A 16,444-nucleotide genomic window follows, 5' to 3' on the forward strand; every position below is an offset into this window, starting at 1 on the left:
GGTAATTATGAAAACTAAAATATCTAATAGGAGAAAGTATAGGTATTTTATGTTCAAAGGTCACTGCAACTCTTAGTGTGAAGTCCCAAGACACAAGTACAACTGACATGGGCCCTTATTAAATGGTAAAGGCCCAAACAGACCTATCAGAGAGCAGAAACGTCAGGAGTGGCCAAATCAACAATCTGGTGTATTCTTAAAAAAAAGGAATGCAGCAACACAAAAAGACCTCTGAGACCAAAGAGAACAGCTAAAAGTGTACGATTGCAGAATTTTTATCTTTGGTTAAAAGCACCTTAAAAACATCAAGACAAGGCAAAGACACTCATTAAAAGTTCAGTGTACCACTGTCGTAGGCTCCAATGATTCATAAATGTCACTAAAGAGGGTTTATAAAAAGACATGAGATAGTTTTCCATCACAGGGAAACAAAAGCTCCAGAGCAGTGCTAACAACGTAGCCACGTCATCAACCACTAAAGACTATTTTTGTCATGGTCCTGGGTCCTTTTGGCCCAGCCGTTTAAGTTTCCTTTGTTTGTTGTCATTTTTTGCATTATGTTAAGGATTATCTTGGTTTCCTACATTATTCTGTCCACCCCCTGGGTGTCTGCGTTTACATGGTTGTATGAGTTCTTGTGCCATCTTGTTTTCCCCAGCCTGTCATGTCTGCCTCTCTCCCTCGTGCTCCTCATGTTCTCTCTCCCTCTCCAGTGTACGTCTCTTTGTACTTCCTGTTTTACTTTGATAGTCTCCGTCTGTGTCCGTCATGTTGTGTTGCTCTTCCTCAGTCTCATTATTATCATTATTCGTGTCAGCTGTGTTCCCTGTGTGCTCCTACGGTCCTCGCAGTTCCGTGTCGCATCGTCCCTCGTGGTTGTGTGGAATTCTCTGTGTGTTTCTCGAGTGTTTAGCTAACTAGTTTTTCCCAGTTTAGTTTTGTATTGTTTGTTTCCCCTTCTGTAAATAAAGACGTTTTTGAGTTACATCCCATTTCCATGAGTCTGCTTCTGGGTCCTCTCCTGCCTGCACACAGCCATTTTCATGACAATTTTGCTTTGGGATCACAGCAGACAGGAGACCTGGCTAAATGTGCAGGTACCAGTAGATAGCTAATCAGTAGAATTTACCACACTTGTGTTCAGACTTGGCCTTCATTTTTAACCCAGCTGTGCACCTGCAAATTGAATATGAATATGCCTCCAAAACCACCCCTATATCACCCATAACCAACTTAAGAGTGTTGACAGTATAAGGTTTCTAACTTATTTAGGACAGGGTTGGAGCACAAATTAGAGCCTATTTGTAACATCTGCTATTATCCCCAGCAGTTTATAAAGAGATCAAATTAATATTGAGCAGAACTAAGTTGAGCATGTTGGTTACAGCCGTCACAGTAATACCAGTGTCTCATGTTGCCGTTTCTTTATTATTTTGTTTTTGTTATGTGTCTCCATCCCTGGAGGTTTTCAAATGGAAATTTAGTAAATGTAAGGCACCCAGAGACAGCTTGAAAAGAAATGTGTCGGCTATGAGAAAAGAATTGCAGTCTTATGACTGAATCCCAGAAATCAACTGAAATTGGACTAAGTATATGAGAATAGCTTCTCATGTCTTAGCAGTCAGGCATTAAACTATGACTGAGGGAAGTTTGGATTGCTATCACAACACTTTTAACCCATCTGTTATTTTCCATTCTAGACCCGAGGATCTGCACCCTGACACCAAACGGCCACCTGGAGCTGGGTGCCCTTTCAGCACCCAGGGGATCCTACTCCTCGGAGAGGCGGAGCTTCACCATGGATTCTAGAAAGAGCAGCGTTATGAGCCTGGGCAAGAGCAGCCTGGAGAGACGCTCCCTCTCCCTGGTACTTTATCACACTGTCATACCACAGACGGTCGTGCACACACGTAAACACAACTTCTCAGCCTATTCTCAACAAATCATGTGTACTTTATGGTTTACGTTGCCTCCGAGCACTTTTCAACCATTCCTGTTATGACTCTATGAGCTGTTTGCGGCTTTATACAATGATAAATATGTTTTCCTCTTTAGCAGAATGCCTTGGTTTCAAGTTTATATTTAGCGTCGACGATGTCTGTTTACAGATTTTAAACTGGCCCAAAATATGCAATCCATCACAGTGAATGTGTAGTTCAATTCATTTGAAATGTATTTCATTATGTCAGGTTACGGACACAGATGCTTGTAATGAATGTTAAAATACTGACTATAATATAATATAATATAATATAATATAGTATAATATAATATAATATAATATAGTATAATATAATATAATATAATATGATATAATATGATATAATATAATATAATATAGTATAATATAATATAATATAATATAATATAATATAATATGATATAATAATACTGAGATGTCTCGGTTCACCCTGTATAATGACTTTATTCTATGTATGTATATGTCTGGATGAACCTTATTTCCTCCTTAACAGGTGGACCAAGGTGAATGAAACTTTGAATGACCGTCATCATTCATTCAGCGATTAATAGCATTTGCATGTTTTTAAAAAGATTATTATAAATTCCGCTTCCCTTCATTTTCATAGATCTAATGTTCAGTATTTCATTACCATGTGCTATTGATGTTAGGCTCTCTGTTTTCATCTCTTTCACGTGTCATGTTTAGCATGAGTCACCCATCTGTAAGTATGATGCACATGTTAACACTCCACTCGCCGCTAGTACGCTGTAACCCACCCCTTTAAGGAGATCATCCCTTGACTGTGGATGCTATTTTTAGATTGATCTTGAAGTCCTTTTCTGAGCACTTCAAGGATCAAGGATGAATGATCTTAATTAACCCTGAGGGGCAATTTGTTGTACGGTCAGCAGAAACCACAAAAGCATCAAGCCAACAATAAAAACATAATAATTACACCACTAAGAACACACTAAATAAGACTTCCAGAATAAAATATCACCATTAAAAACAATTATTTATTTAAAAGAATAATGGCAGCTGACCCAAATGAGACCCGACCTGCAGGCTAGCAAGCAGCTTGAACTACTTGGATGAGGGTTGGCTGGGAGTGACTGGGCCTAACCTTACACAAGAGAGGGAGGTCATTCAGGGTCACATCTTCCAGTCCGTTCTTGGTTTTGAGGTTTAGTGACTTGTACCGCCTGACCAACCAGAATCTAAAAAATGAGAATAAAAAAAACTCAGAGGTTCTGCCGACATAACAACCACGAAGCTCGAAATAAAAGTACATGTGTTGGTCAGCTTTTCTTTAGACAGCATCCACCTGAAGCTCAAAAGTGGAAAGGTGTTTACTCTGCTGTACAAACGCCATCTCTTTAGTTTCTGATGCATTCGTGTCCAAGAAGGACAGCTTACCCACTCTGTGAAATCCCCCACCGCAGGGTCATCACTACTCGGAAGAGACGCAGTGTCTGTTTTGTCTGCAAACTTAACAAATATGGCCCACCGTGTATTGGATTTGACCTCTTTTGGTAAAGAGCAAGAAAATAAAAAGAGGCAAAAGAACTCTAGTGTGTCAAAATACCAACTCTTGAACTTTAATTTCATTTTTGGAAGTTGAAAGGATCTAAATCTGGCCACGAGGGCACATGATGAACGATGTCAGTGTGCTGTTAGCAGGGGCCGCACGCCATAGCTGGGCTCATTTTTTTGGCCAAATGTTGATCCTCAAATGACTGAGCACAACAGGAGAACTCAGTACTGAGTGCTTGAATGTTGAAAAGGTATTAGGAGCAATAACCTTTCTAACAGGTCACAGTTAGGGCTGGATCAGGTGAACCTTAGTCATGCTGCTTCCCATGATTACACTGAGCACTTCCTGTCTTTTGCAGCACTAGTTTTGTCCTGTTTATTTTTCCACGGTGTCTCTGTGTTCTCTTTTTGTTTTTTCTCATCCCTTTCCCCCTCACCACCCGAGCAGCCTCAGGAGAGACAATATAAAGTGCCTCGAGAAAACTGCTGCTGTGAATTGGCTCTATATCGATAAAATTGAACTGAATTGAAATGAATTGAATTCACTGTGCACAACCCCTTGAAAGTCAATAAACCAGTGTGCATGCTTCTTGCACTCTTGACCTGATGTATCTGAAGCACCAATAGTAATAGCATCCATGCTGCAAGCAGACTTTATGACCACACCTCATGCAGTAGGCACATTCTTGCAAATCTTATTATATGGCATCTTAGAATTTCATAGCACTCTTTTGCTATTTATTTATGGGTGACATTTATGTGTGAAAAAAGCTTGCAATTAAGGCTAATAAATGACAATTTATTTGCACCATCCTGTAAACATTCAGTAATATATATATAGTATACAAAAATCCACAGCAGGAATTCCCCTATTGTTGTGTCCACTGAACCAGAACTGAAGAAAAACTGAAACAGTTCTACAAGGGCTGGCTCGGCATACAGTTGCCATGGTAACTTCTATTAATTGACTGTTCCCTTCTTCTGTTCATCCGCAGAGAAACTGTGGGAGAAAGAAGGGAAAAAAGGCGACAGGGAGAAGTAGAGGGGAGGAAAAAAAGACGGAGCAGAGAGAGAGAGATGGTGATGGAGACAAACAGGAAGGATGATTCAGTAATAAAAAAAAAGGGCAGTGAAAACATGTGAGATGAAAGTCTGTGGTTTAGCAACCGCAAAGGTTACGATGTTAAACACGGTGGGTGTGCGAGATCCACTTCACTGTGAAGTCTCCTCCTCTTCTCTCACAGCACTCCAGGTTTATTGATATCAGTAGGCACCGGTTACATCACTCAACTAATAAGCGTTCGAGAGAGCTGTGTATAAATGTTGTGTTTTTGGTTGAAGTTTTGTCAGGAACCACTTTTTATCAATTTTTTTCCCCCACGAAATGACACTCAGACTATGAGATGATGTGTTTGTCGGCTGTGATGGAAATTCATCACTCTAACGTTGTATATTGCTAGAAAAGAATGAGCCTCAACACAAACGTTCCTGTAGAGTGTTTGCATGTTGTTTAACTGTGCAGTAGATGTGTGTAATCTAATGTGTGTGATATAAATGTATCGTTCATGTGGTTATTTGTTTGCTTTGATGACAACTATCTATAGCCAGTGACCTTTAGATCAGATTTACAGAAAGTTGTAACTGCTACAATATGCTTGCAAGTGAAGGCAGCAGCTGGTGTCTGTCACTCGCCGTTCTTCTTGGGCGATCTGCAGTGCAGCTCTGTGTGGACTCAAGTGTTACTTAACATTTAGCTTTCATGCTTCGCTACAGTTTATTTAGCGGATTCTCTGGCTCGGGTTTTGATTGGCAACATGTACATTTCCGAGGGTAAAACATATAATTAGAACCATCAGGCTCAGAGGATTAGACATGCGGAAACAAAAAGAACTGTTGGTGTTCCTTTAAGTGGAACTGGCACTCTGGGGTTTGTATATTAAAGTAGATGACAACCTGCAGTGCACTGCAATCTTATTTTTAAAAAGCTCAATTTATACTTCGTTTGTTCAGCTGTTTTATATTTGTTGTTTAATTTGTGGATAATTGACATACACTAACAGCCGCGCTCTTGTTTCCGTTCCATTTTCCTTTTAACCAATGTTTTAGTGACATTAGTCTCTGGCTGGAATACTGTAAGTACCGAAAAAGTCATTGCAGAAAGAAAGTCGATCGCTCTAGAGGTGATACAATCATCCATTGAATTAAAAATATTAAATTCTAGGAGTGAACAATTTTTTTAGGACTTAGTTTTTATTTGTCATTGCTAATTTTGGGGTGTTTGGGTCTTTGACACCTCACTGAGAGACATTCAGTGGATCAGAAACTTCTCTGAAATGCTGCGTTTCTCTTTTAGCGCCACGGTCGCAGTTCCAACTACCACAACTGGGGGCGTCCGTTCCCTCCGCAGTCTGGATGGAGTCGCAGGTACACAGTTAAATTCAGTTGCAACCACTGATTCCAGCTGTTGTCTTAATGAACTTCCAGAACCATTAAGCTGTAATTACCTCCTTGGAAACATCAGACCTTTGATGTTATTTTATTTTCCTATTAGCTTCGAGTCTAAATGCTTAGCACATAAAACTTTATAAAACAGTATTGATCGCCATCTGTTGATACAGTTCTACTGACATTTTACAAGCCGTTCATGAATATGTATGACCTTTTAATTGTACCTTTAATCACTTGTGCTCTGCAGGTCTAGCTCAAACAGCCTAGGTCGAAGGAGCTATGGGTTCAGCGGATTACCTCCAGTGGGAGGCAGCCTCCGCTTGCACAGCACCCGCTCGCCCCACTCCTACACCTTTGCGCCAGAGCAGGAGTCCCTTCTTTCCCACCCAGCCCACTCCCATCATCCTCTGCCCCCTCATCATCCACCTCCGCCCCCATTTTTCCTCTCCAGGCATTTTGCTGCAAGGAGAGATCGGCGGGCTCTTTCCCTCGAACTCCCTGAATTGTTTCGGGCAGGTGGACAGCCGCCAGGCCTTCCTCCCATCCACCCAGACGCTGGCAAAAGGAGTGGGTCTGGAGCGGGGGGCTCCATTACAGGAGGGTCTGTGGCCGGCAGCGGTTTAGGAGTGGATCACCGGGACTGTAATGGCAAGGCACCAGGTCCCCACACTCAGCTTATGGTTGAGGTTTTCCCTCAAGTCAATGCACGCAAGGACAGAACAGACCTTGATGAAGAAACAGACTATGTAAGTGGTTTACTACCAGCTCTCTGAAGCGCAGTGGTTCATTTACTGTGATCGATTTTCAATGATAAGCAGCAGGTCCTTGTTATAGCTGTATTGATAAACAGGAATAACCATAGAAACTCCCTTAATTCTTCTTTATCTCATTATTACTCAGAAATCCAGGCATTAAGGAAGACGCATGGTTGTTGGTGAAGGAAAGATCTAGCTAAATAGCAAACTGTAGACTGTAATGATATGAGGTGACTATAGTAACTTTTTTCCTTCTGCTCCAGTATTTATACTATTGTCATGTTAGTGGATGGGTCAAGTTCAGAAACCCTAGCAACAGCAGCTCATGGTGCTGAACCCATCATTAGCAGTTTAACCATCTAACTTCAACGTTTGCTGCTTAGTTCACACAAACTTTAAGATAATATGGTGCCACTTTAGTTTGGTAATGCTATAGGTGGTGCAGAAGGTGTCAGGTAGAGATGAGAAACGAAGGAGTCGAGAATGTGTTTGTTGTTGTTGTTTCTGCAGTGAAATAAGAGAGGGCCTTCGGGGCTTTTCTCAGTCATGCTGCTTGTGGTCGATAAATAGAGATTCTTTATATAAATAGAGGTTTTCCCAAAATGCCCTGATTATACTGAAAACCAAAACAAGACATAAATCATCATTATTTTAGGATTTGGTGCAGGAATTTGTGGCAGCAGTGACTTTGCACTTACTGTTACTTTGTCTACAAACACACTGAAGCCATCTTAGAGAATAGTAATTCATGTATTCTACTTTGGTTGATATTAATAATATTAATAATAATAATAATAATAATAATAATAATAATAATGATGATGGATTGCATTTATATAGCACTATTCCTGATAGAATAAGGCATATATTCTGACCAGAAAAGTATCAATATTCTAATAATTCAGAGAAATCAATGCTAATTCCTCTTCTGTATTTTCCCTCCTCTCCAATGAAGAGTTTGTGCTTCCGTATCCAGAAGATGATGGAGGTGTATAAGCCAGACTGGTGTGAAACCAGAGAGGAGTGGTCAGTCTACATGTTCTCCCCTCAGAATAAGTGAGTGCAACACAGATTTAGGTGCAAATTCAAATCTAATGACAGGGTTGTTTGCATGTGCTGCCAAACCAGAGTCGGTCACGCAGATCGAACGCTGTCCTGATGACGTGTTTTTTTTCAGCTTTTTATATTTAAACTGAGAAAAGAAATCTTCCCGAATCAACTTCTTTAAATGACTGTAGAATTCAAAACATTCTGTATGTGGGCTTTGAAATGTACAACAAATGCAACCTTTTAGCGAGAGACATACAAAGAGACAAGCATGTCTCTTAATGTGCTAATACTTGTAATTGTTTGCTCTGGCAAAGTGGTTTTACCAAGGCTCTATGGAGACAAAGAGGGTGTGGGGAAAAAGGCTCATCAAGCAAGACCAATGGCCCTGAAAAATAAACGTCTGCGAATGTTTTCAGCTCTAGCTGGATAATGTAGAAGAACAACAAGATGTATAGCCAGAGTGTTGTTTCCACAGAGAAAACTCCTGGTTTCACAAATAGCTTGTTAAAGTGATGTCACTGTGTTATTCTCCTCCTAAAGCATTTTTTTTCTGAAGACAGAGCGGTAGTCTGGGCTGTGTTTTCCGTCAGAATTCAATTCATTGCCGGTAGAAACTTCCCTGAAAGCAACATGAAAGAAAAATCACTCAGTCTTTCGTTCGCTCACTCACTCGATTTCCTGCGTGCTGATAGCCACTTAAGGGAAGCCGGGCCCCAGGGCTGTGTTTTGGCATCCTGGCAGGTGCCATCTGTCAAGCAAAGGCTGTGTGTATGTGTGTGAGGATGGCGTCAAACCGTATCGCCGGTAAAGTCTTGTTGCTTGGTTGTACATGTGTTTGGATGACTTTGCATATGTCCGTGTGGGAGCGTGTAAGCGTGTGTATGTGTGTGAGTGCACATGTTTTGTCAAGATCATTTGTGTTCACTCTAACAAGCAATAGAGGCAAACATACTGAAGGAGAAAGAAACCAACATTAAAAGTTGTGTCTCGGGTAGGGTAAGTGCTTACGCCAACACAGCCGCTGGTGATGATCAATATCGGGGGGACAGAGTTGCCAGATTTGAATCAATAGATAAAGAGACAGAGTTGCCAGGTCTTGAGGAAAAGCATTCAGATTAGCACATCGATCTCCTCGCCAAGAGAGCGAGTGCAGCAGTCGGTGTATTCAGTTCCCATCAGAGCCTGCAGATGACGTGAGATTGGGTGCGTGAGGGCTTCACTCTGGACCCGCATGTTTTCTTTACTGGTTCTATAGCTGACAGTTTGACCACCCGGCACCCTTCCTGTAACTTTTTTGGAGCAAACACACAAATGTGCAGTGCAAGTCCCCTGAATACTGGTCAGGCTATTTAAACAACTGCTAGTACTCAAGATACTGAAGATATAACAAGGGAAGAGTAAACAAGTGAACTAGTGCTAATAACTACTATAAAGTCTGGTAACTCCGGGTATTGTCCCCCAGATCATGAGGCCAAACATTTTTTTACGTTGTTCTTCATTCTAGTTTCATTCACACTAATATATCTACATAAAAAATAACCTACACTGGTTAATAAGATCCGTAGTAGTTGGAAGGAACTTTGCAGCTTTTTATGAGGGTTAAGATGTTGACCAATGAAAAAAAACCCAGATGATTTCAATGTGATGAAATTGCGTTATGGATGAGTTCTCTTGCTAGATTTGCATCACATGAAATACTGCAAAAAGATAAAATTGTGTTTTCTTTCACTCATAAAATAATTTCCTTTGGGATTTCTTATATGTGACATATGTTAACAAAGGAACACAAACTATTGGAGAAAATCTGTTACCTTTTCCCGTTTACATATCTTTTATGTTCTGTCATGTCAATTTTGCTTTCCTTTTGTTAGGTTCAGACTGCTCTGCCAATCTGTTATTGCCCATAAACTCTTTGACTACGTGGTGCTGGCCTTCATATTCCTCAATTGCATCACAGTGGCTCTGGAGAGGCCAAAGATTCTTCAAGGTAGCCTGGTAAGAGGAATCGCTTTGAATTCATGGTGGATATTTCCAAATACTGCTACTCAACATGTACTAAACAGAGCAAGAAGCATGCTGTGTATGTGTGTGTCTGTAGATTTATATGTACACGTGGGGGTTTCATTTTAATGGAGAGCGATAGATCAACCAAAAATGCAGAAAAAGATACTTTACATAGAAATTCTAAAATGATTTGCATGTCATTGAGTGAAAGAAGTAAACAAAACATGACTTGTGCTTGGTGGAGAGACATTGTTAGCAAGCACAGCAGTAACACATTTCTTGTAGTTGGTCACCAGATTTGCACGCATCTCAGGATGGCCCACTCCTCTTTACAGAACTCTCTAAATTATTTAGGTTTTTGACCTTAACGTGCCGCTTCTTTATTGCTGGGGTGGTGTGTTTTAGGTCATGCTGGAAGACCTATCTACAATCTGGCATTAATGTTGTGGCTGAGAGCAGCCAGTTCTCATCCAGGATTTTATGGCATTTGGACCCTCGGTGCAGTGAAGTCATTTTGTACCCTTATCAGAAAAACAGGCCCAAAGCATAATGATTCCTCCTCCGTGCTTCACCATAGGGATGTGTAACTTTATGTAGTGTGGGGCTTTTTATCATTTTTTGGTGATATTCTGTCTTTCTCCATTGAAATGAAACCGTCATAAAAATGAGAGACTGCTCGCTTACAAAGAGCAAATGAACATACAAATAAAGCAGGGGAATTGTTACCATCCAGGTAAAAGTACCTTTCACTCCTTCGTTGACAACAAGCAGTTAAATATAGAAAAATCAGTATCAGAATCCCACTTACTTTAAGTTCTTACTGCATTCTGGCCTCAAGCCACTTCCTGTAATTAAGCAACACTGAATTATTGAACAGTGAGCCCTTTGCAAGGAAAGTGATCAAGTGAAATGAAAACTTTCGAATTAAAGCACAGCAACTCTTACTTGTTTGGCATTTCATTTTGATGGAATTTTAACAAAACCCTGACTAATGCGATCAGTGACAAACATTGATTCGCTCGTGTCCTTCTTAAAAGCTTCTCACTCAAGCCAAAGTCATCATTTCTGAAACGGCTTTTTCTGGCTTTAATCTGCCACCTCTGCTTGTCTCTCTTAATCATTCTCTTCTTTTCTAATAAATCAAACAGTTTCTCCTTGATTTTTTTGTGCCCCTTTTGTTACAGGAAAGACTGTTTCTTACCATTTCCAACTACATCTTTACTGCCATCTTCGTTGGGGAGATGACTCTCAAGGTAAAACCCCTTTTGCTCTTTTTTCTTGCTCTTTTATGCCTTCCTTACATATCTCGGTTTCCTTCTTTGACATCCTATCCAGTCTCTCCTCTTTTTTTCAGTCCATCTCTATTATTCTGCTTGTCTTTCCCTCTTCCTGAAATCTTCTCGTCTCCTTTCTCACCAAAATGATTCGTCTTTCATCTCATTTCCATGCTACTGTCCACGTTGTATTCTTTTTTAAAACATTTGTCTCATCCTGTGGATTCTTTCTTCTACTGTTGTCTTAAAAAATCAATCTTTACCTTCCTTTCCTACTTCTTTCTGCAACCTACGTATTAATCAGTTGCACATGCCCCATTAGCGATGCACATCCAGATAATGAAGTTAGTTAGAAGGCTATCACTCTTAAGCTATCCTTTAGCTGCTCCTGGCCTTCCAATCAACCAGTGCACATACGCATTATCTTTTTAATCCACTGATCTGCTGTCCAGAAGACATCATCCATTATTGAGGCCCATGTGTCTTCAGGCCTTTTCCACAATGGTAGAAATCCTGTAGTGATTTATTTATTACCAGGGATAATGAGGGCATGTGCAGCACAATGATGTGGAGATCATCTCATTGCTGTAGCAGCGCAGAGTTCACATGTGCACATTTATGCAGCTGCCCCAGATTGAGCTGCATTCGCTGTTATGTATCGTACATCTTCAAGTTTTTTTCTTTCTTTTTTTAACTTCCATTCCTTCATTCAAATCTCCGCTCTTCAGTTTCTTTATCTTCTGTGCGACATTCATTTGATTAATTTCAAATTCAGGGCCTTCCTTTGTAATTTAATTAGTTTAGCTTTATTTTTGTCTTTCCATGTGCTGCTTATTTGCACTCTCAAATGTGTTATGAGCTTGCTCATTTTCCTTTTCCAAACACTTTAAAATACTAATGAAGACAGCTGCTGTTCTGGCAGCATGTGAAATCTTCACGTTGCACATGTCGCCAGAACAGCCTGGCTGCACCTTGGAACACCATTTTTCCCAAACAGATCTTCCATCTTTTAGTGTTTTGATGATGGAGAGGTGAGTGTTGCCTCTCACGGAAAGCATATGTGTTTAACAGTGTTTACACTACAGAGCACAATGACTGAAAAATAAGAGTTATGTAGACAAGTCTGGCTTTATTTTGCATTTGGATTTTCTCTAATCCATTCAGGGTCAGATAGATAGCTAGCTAGCTAGCTAGATAGATATTGTAAGGTAGACCTACAATAATACATACAGAGAAAAAAACAACAATCATATGACCCTCTATGACCAAGCACTTTGACGACACTGGCAAGGAAAAACTTCCTTTTAACAGGAAGAAACCTCCGGCAGAACCAGGCTCAGGGAGGGGCGGGGCCATCTGCTGCGACCGGTTGGGGTGAGAGAAGGAAGACGGGATAAAAGACATGCTGTGGAAGAGAGACAGAGGTTAATAACAAGTATGATTCATTGCAGAGAGGTCTGTTAACGCAGCGGTCCCCAACCTTTTTTGCACCATGGACTGGTTTATTTTCAACAATATTTTCACTAACCGGCCTTTAAGGTGTGGCAGATAAATACAACAAAATAAGTACCTGTACCAAAAAAAAGAAGATTTATTCATAACACATGGGAAAAGACCCAGGGAAACCGAGTTAACGTTAAAAACGATAAAAAAATAACTCTAAAAAATGGGGAAAAAACCCGCAAAAACATAAATTTCACACACGAGCCTCAACTCTCCCGGTACCAAAGACTCACGGACCGGGATCGCTGTATTAACACATAGTGAGTGAGAAAGGTGACTGAAATACTCAGTACTCAGGTTTGACTGCTAGAGTTTGTCTTTTGCCCTTTGGATTGTCATAAATCAGGGAACTAGTCTCTGAAGATCACATAACATTATTGTTCAGCTGTATTTGTTGGAAGCAGCACGGTGGCACGGTGGTTAGCACTGTTGCCGCACAGCAAGGAGGTCCTGAGTTCAATTCCACCATCAGGCCGGGGTCTTTCTGTGTGGAGGTTGCATATTCTCCCCGTGTTTGCGTGGGTTCGGGTACTCCGGCTTCCTCCCACAGTCCAAAGACATGCAACTTGTGGGGATAGGTTAATTGGATAATCCAAATTGCCACTATGTGCGAGTGAATGTGTGTTGTCCCTGCGACAGACTGGCGACCTGTCCAGGGTGTACCTATACATACAGCTATGACAGCTGGGATAGGCTCCAGCGACCCTGAAAAAGGATAAGCGGAAGCGAATGAATGGATGTATTTGTTGGATACATAAGATTTATTTTAGATGTAGTTTGTATTCCTTGATGTATGTGTAGCAGTGTTTATTCTGTCTGAGCACATAGTTTACTTTAAGAAAATGAAAGTGAGAAGAACAACATAAACACTTTTCCACATTGTCTTGGCGGATGGCCATTCATAACAGCTATGAACTCCACCGTCACCATATTGAGCAGACCTATGTTTTCTTATCTCAGCAGACAAACCTGCCCTTTACAGACTTATTTATTCAGTTGCATTCCCATAAAGTGTAAACGCTGTTTATTGTTTTGTCGCTCTGGTTACACTGTTTGTTCCTGCCAGCGTTGGATGGGTGACGTCTGACTGTTTTGGGGAAGGTCTTCACCTCTGTCTTCTTTCCTCTTTTGACAGTTTTTTTCTGTCTTTGCATTTCTGTTAATGCTTAGAGGGAAAAAAAAGATTTCCTGTAGTGCTGTTTGCTTTTTCTTTTTATAATTATTTGAGCAAAACGTCACATTAGACTGTCTTGTCCTTTTCTGTCTCACCCTCCCGTCATCTTTTCTCCGTTTCTCTTTCCCACCCCTCCTGTTGCTGTCTAATCTGTTGTTCCAGTCTGGTCAGTCTGATCTCTCTCAGTGGAGCTCTAATCAAGCAACCACACTAATTACAGTTTCTTTTTCTAAACACGCCCCATCACACACACGACCCGCTCTCATCTCCTCACACTCACACACTTGCGCACAGCCCATACATGAGTAGCAGCAATCAGTGTAAACACTGTTACCTGCACACGGCGAGCCTGACCTTGAACATCAGACTCTGATTAGAAACAGGGGGTACATCTGTTATCTTTCGCCCTCCCAGTTCCTCTCCCTATCTCGCATACACACACACACACACACACACACACACACACACACACACACACAGGGGACTGTGTTTTCATTACTTCGGGAAGAATTTATGACACTGGCATCGTTTTTTTAAAACCTTACCTTTAATATAAATTGTGCTTGCATAACTAATCCCTTCTTTAACCCTAAACCCAGTGTAAGAATCAGCTGTGATTCTGTAAACTACTATAGGACTGATTTATTTTTATGTATTCAATTTAAAGTCACTGTGTTTTTGTTTTGTTTTTCTCATTGCAACGATTCATATTTCTTACAATTTCCCCTTTTGATTGATTTTTCTTTTTTTTCTTTTATTTCTTTTTTGCTTCTCCCAGCACATCCAGCTCTGAACTGAACAGCATCAAGCTTTAAGCTGATGCTACACATTAGCAATTTTTTTTCTTTCAGAGCCGCTTCGTAACACTTTCTTAGCAGCTCACTAACAAAGGCTGAAAGAAACTCTGTCAAAACAGGCAGACTTCTTAGCTCTAAGTAGCATTACTCAGCAAGTTTTTCTGAGCTATATCCTGACATAAGACTCTCTATATGTCTCTATCTCGAATCTAGGCACAATGAAAGCCATTTACTAAAGTGCTCTCCAGCATCTTCACAGCATTTGCTTGTCAGAACTCCTTCCATTAGGACTCTTAAGTTGTTCTTCTTTTTGGTATTAGCAGACTAATGTTAGCGCCAAACATCCTTCAGTTTGAAAGGTGGACTGAGACGTGCACAGCCAGGAAAGATTAAAGGCAATTTCAGGTTCATTTCAACTTGCTATTTTTCCCATTAATGTAGCAATTATTGTGTTCTTGTGGGTCTTTGCACTCTACACCCCCATTACTGAAAATTCAGAGAAACGAGGAGTTGCCCAAAACAGCATGTGAGCGTTCTGTATCAGGGGACCTGAGTACTATTTCCCCCAAAAATGTTTTTTTTAATAAATAAATAAAGCTTCAGAAAAACTGGAAATAAGTCATTTAACTTGTTAATGTGTGCTGGCACATGACTTCAATTTGAAGGGAGATGGCTCTGGGGAACTCCTCATTGTTTCACGTACACTTGTAGAAAGCCTAAGAGAGCGCGAGAACAGAGCAGGCAGCAGTGTCTCTGTCAAACACTCAGGGAGGAGCTGGTTTGTAGTGTGGGAAGGCTAAAGTGGGAAATAGTGTACTAAAACTATGCTCAGCTTATCATTATGGTTAAAGTATTGTGTTAAAGTATTTTGTGTTTTTACTGAGGCGCAAATCCATGACAGGCTAATACAGCTGTTAGATCCCAGTTACCCCAGTACTGAAACTCCAGACCGGCTCTGTTTAAAGGGTTTCTGATTCTGTGAGTGTCAGCACAGAAAATGTGCACTGGGGGCTTCATGACCTGGGTTTCTGTGTGTGAGCAGCTCCTGTAGGTGTAATCAGAGCTTCCTTTTTAAACAATCCATTTAAAAAACGCTGTAGCAACAATTACAGCGTTTTCAGCTACATTTCAATTGGAATTTGAGTGTAAATAAGAAATGAATTTACTGTAAAGCTGTGAGCTGGATAACAGCTGTGAGAGGAGACAAGTATGCTTTGACAATAGACCTACTATCATTTTTATTATCGTATTTAATCTGCTTAATGGCAGGTCCACAGCACTCCAGTAGTCCCACGGGGGCCTCCGTGTTGCTGGCTGCTATTAATACTATAACAGTTGATTTGTAATTCTCAAAGCATTAACATAGACCGAGCACAGAGGACATGACCAACTTGTTGCTGTACATATTTCATCTGTGTTAATCCCCAAAATATATACTCACAGTCATGATTTACACCACGTTAGCTGAAGGACAGGCTTCCCATATTTTTATTTAGTGTGTTTCTTGTTTTGTTTCTGTCATTTGAGTTTTTGTAATGGTGAATTTTAAAGGTGCCAATTAGGGCTCTGGTTTCACTCAGTGGTTAAGCAGGCGACCACATGCCACAAGGCCAAGTCCAGCAGCCCAGGTCTTATAAAAGTGAGAAAAAGCCCTAAAAATAAACTAAAAAGAGATGAAGCTGCATGTAATGTACTGATGTGACGCTCCAGCCAAAACAGAATAGAATAATCCTTGAATTGTCCCACAAGGGGAAATTTGGGTGTAACAGCAGCAAGAAAGACACATATACAAACAAACAGGACACAAGACACAAAGACACAGAACAGAAACATACACAATTTTTACATATTGTGTATGTAAAAGTAACAAGTAATAATAACAAGTAATAAGTAATAATAATAATAACAAGTAATAATAAAAGGATTCTTGTTGGACACAGCTA

The 16,444-nt window shown here is 40.5% G+C and overlaps 1 protein-coding gene and 1 long non-coding RNA gene across 13 annotated transcripts in view; one reads left to right on the forward strand and one right to left on the reverse strand.

The window, feature by feature from the left end:
- The window catches only part of LOC309708141 (voltage-dependent T-type calcium channel subunit alpha-1I-like), a 229,018-nt gene that overhangs the window by 159,161 nt on the left and 53,413 nt on the right, over positions 1-16,444 (forward strand). For all 11 annotated transcript variants that reach the window (XM_082535920.1, XM_082535918.1, XM_082535917.1 and 8 more), the window contains 6 exons: positions 1,701-1,867; positions 5,850-5,920; positions 6,192-6,690; positions 7,655-7,755; positions 9,621-9,744; positions 10,938-11,006. In XM_082535920.1, the coding sequence (XP_082392046.1) occupies positions 1,701-1,867; positions 5,850-5,920; positions 6,192-6,690; positions 7,655-7,755; positions 9,621-9,744; positions 10,938-11,006 (1,031 nt within the window). The remainder of the gene's footprint in view (positions 1-1,700; positions 1,868-5,849; positions 5,921-6,191; positions 6,691-7,654; positions 7,756-9,620; positions 9,745-10,937; positions 11,007-16,444) is intronic.
- LOC309708150 overlaps positions 1-16,444 on the reverse strand; it is a 431,095-nt gene that overhangs the window by 41,168 nt on the left and 373,483 nt on the right. The window lies entirely within an intron of this gene.

This window comes from Aulonocara stuartgranti (genome assembly GCF_965226115.1).
Source record: "Aulonocara stuartgranti genome assembly, chromosome: 6".
Classification (NCBI taxonomy): Eukaryota; Metazoa; Chordata; class Actinopteri; order Cichliformes; family Cichlidae; genus Aulonocara; species Aulonocara stuartgranti.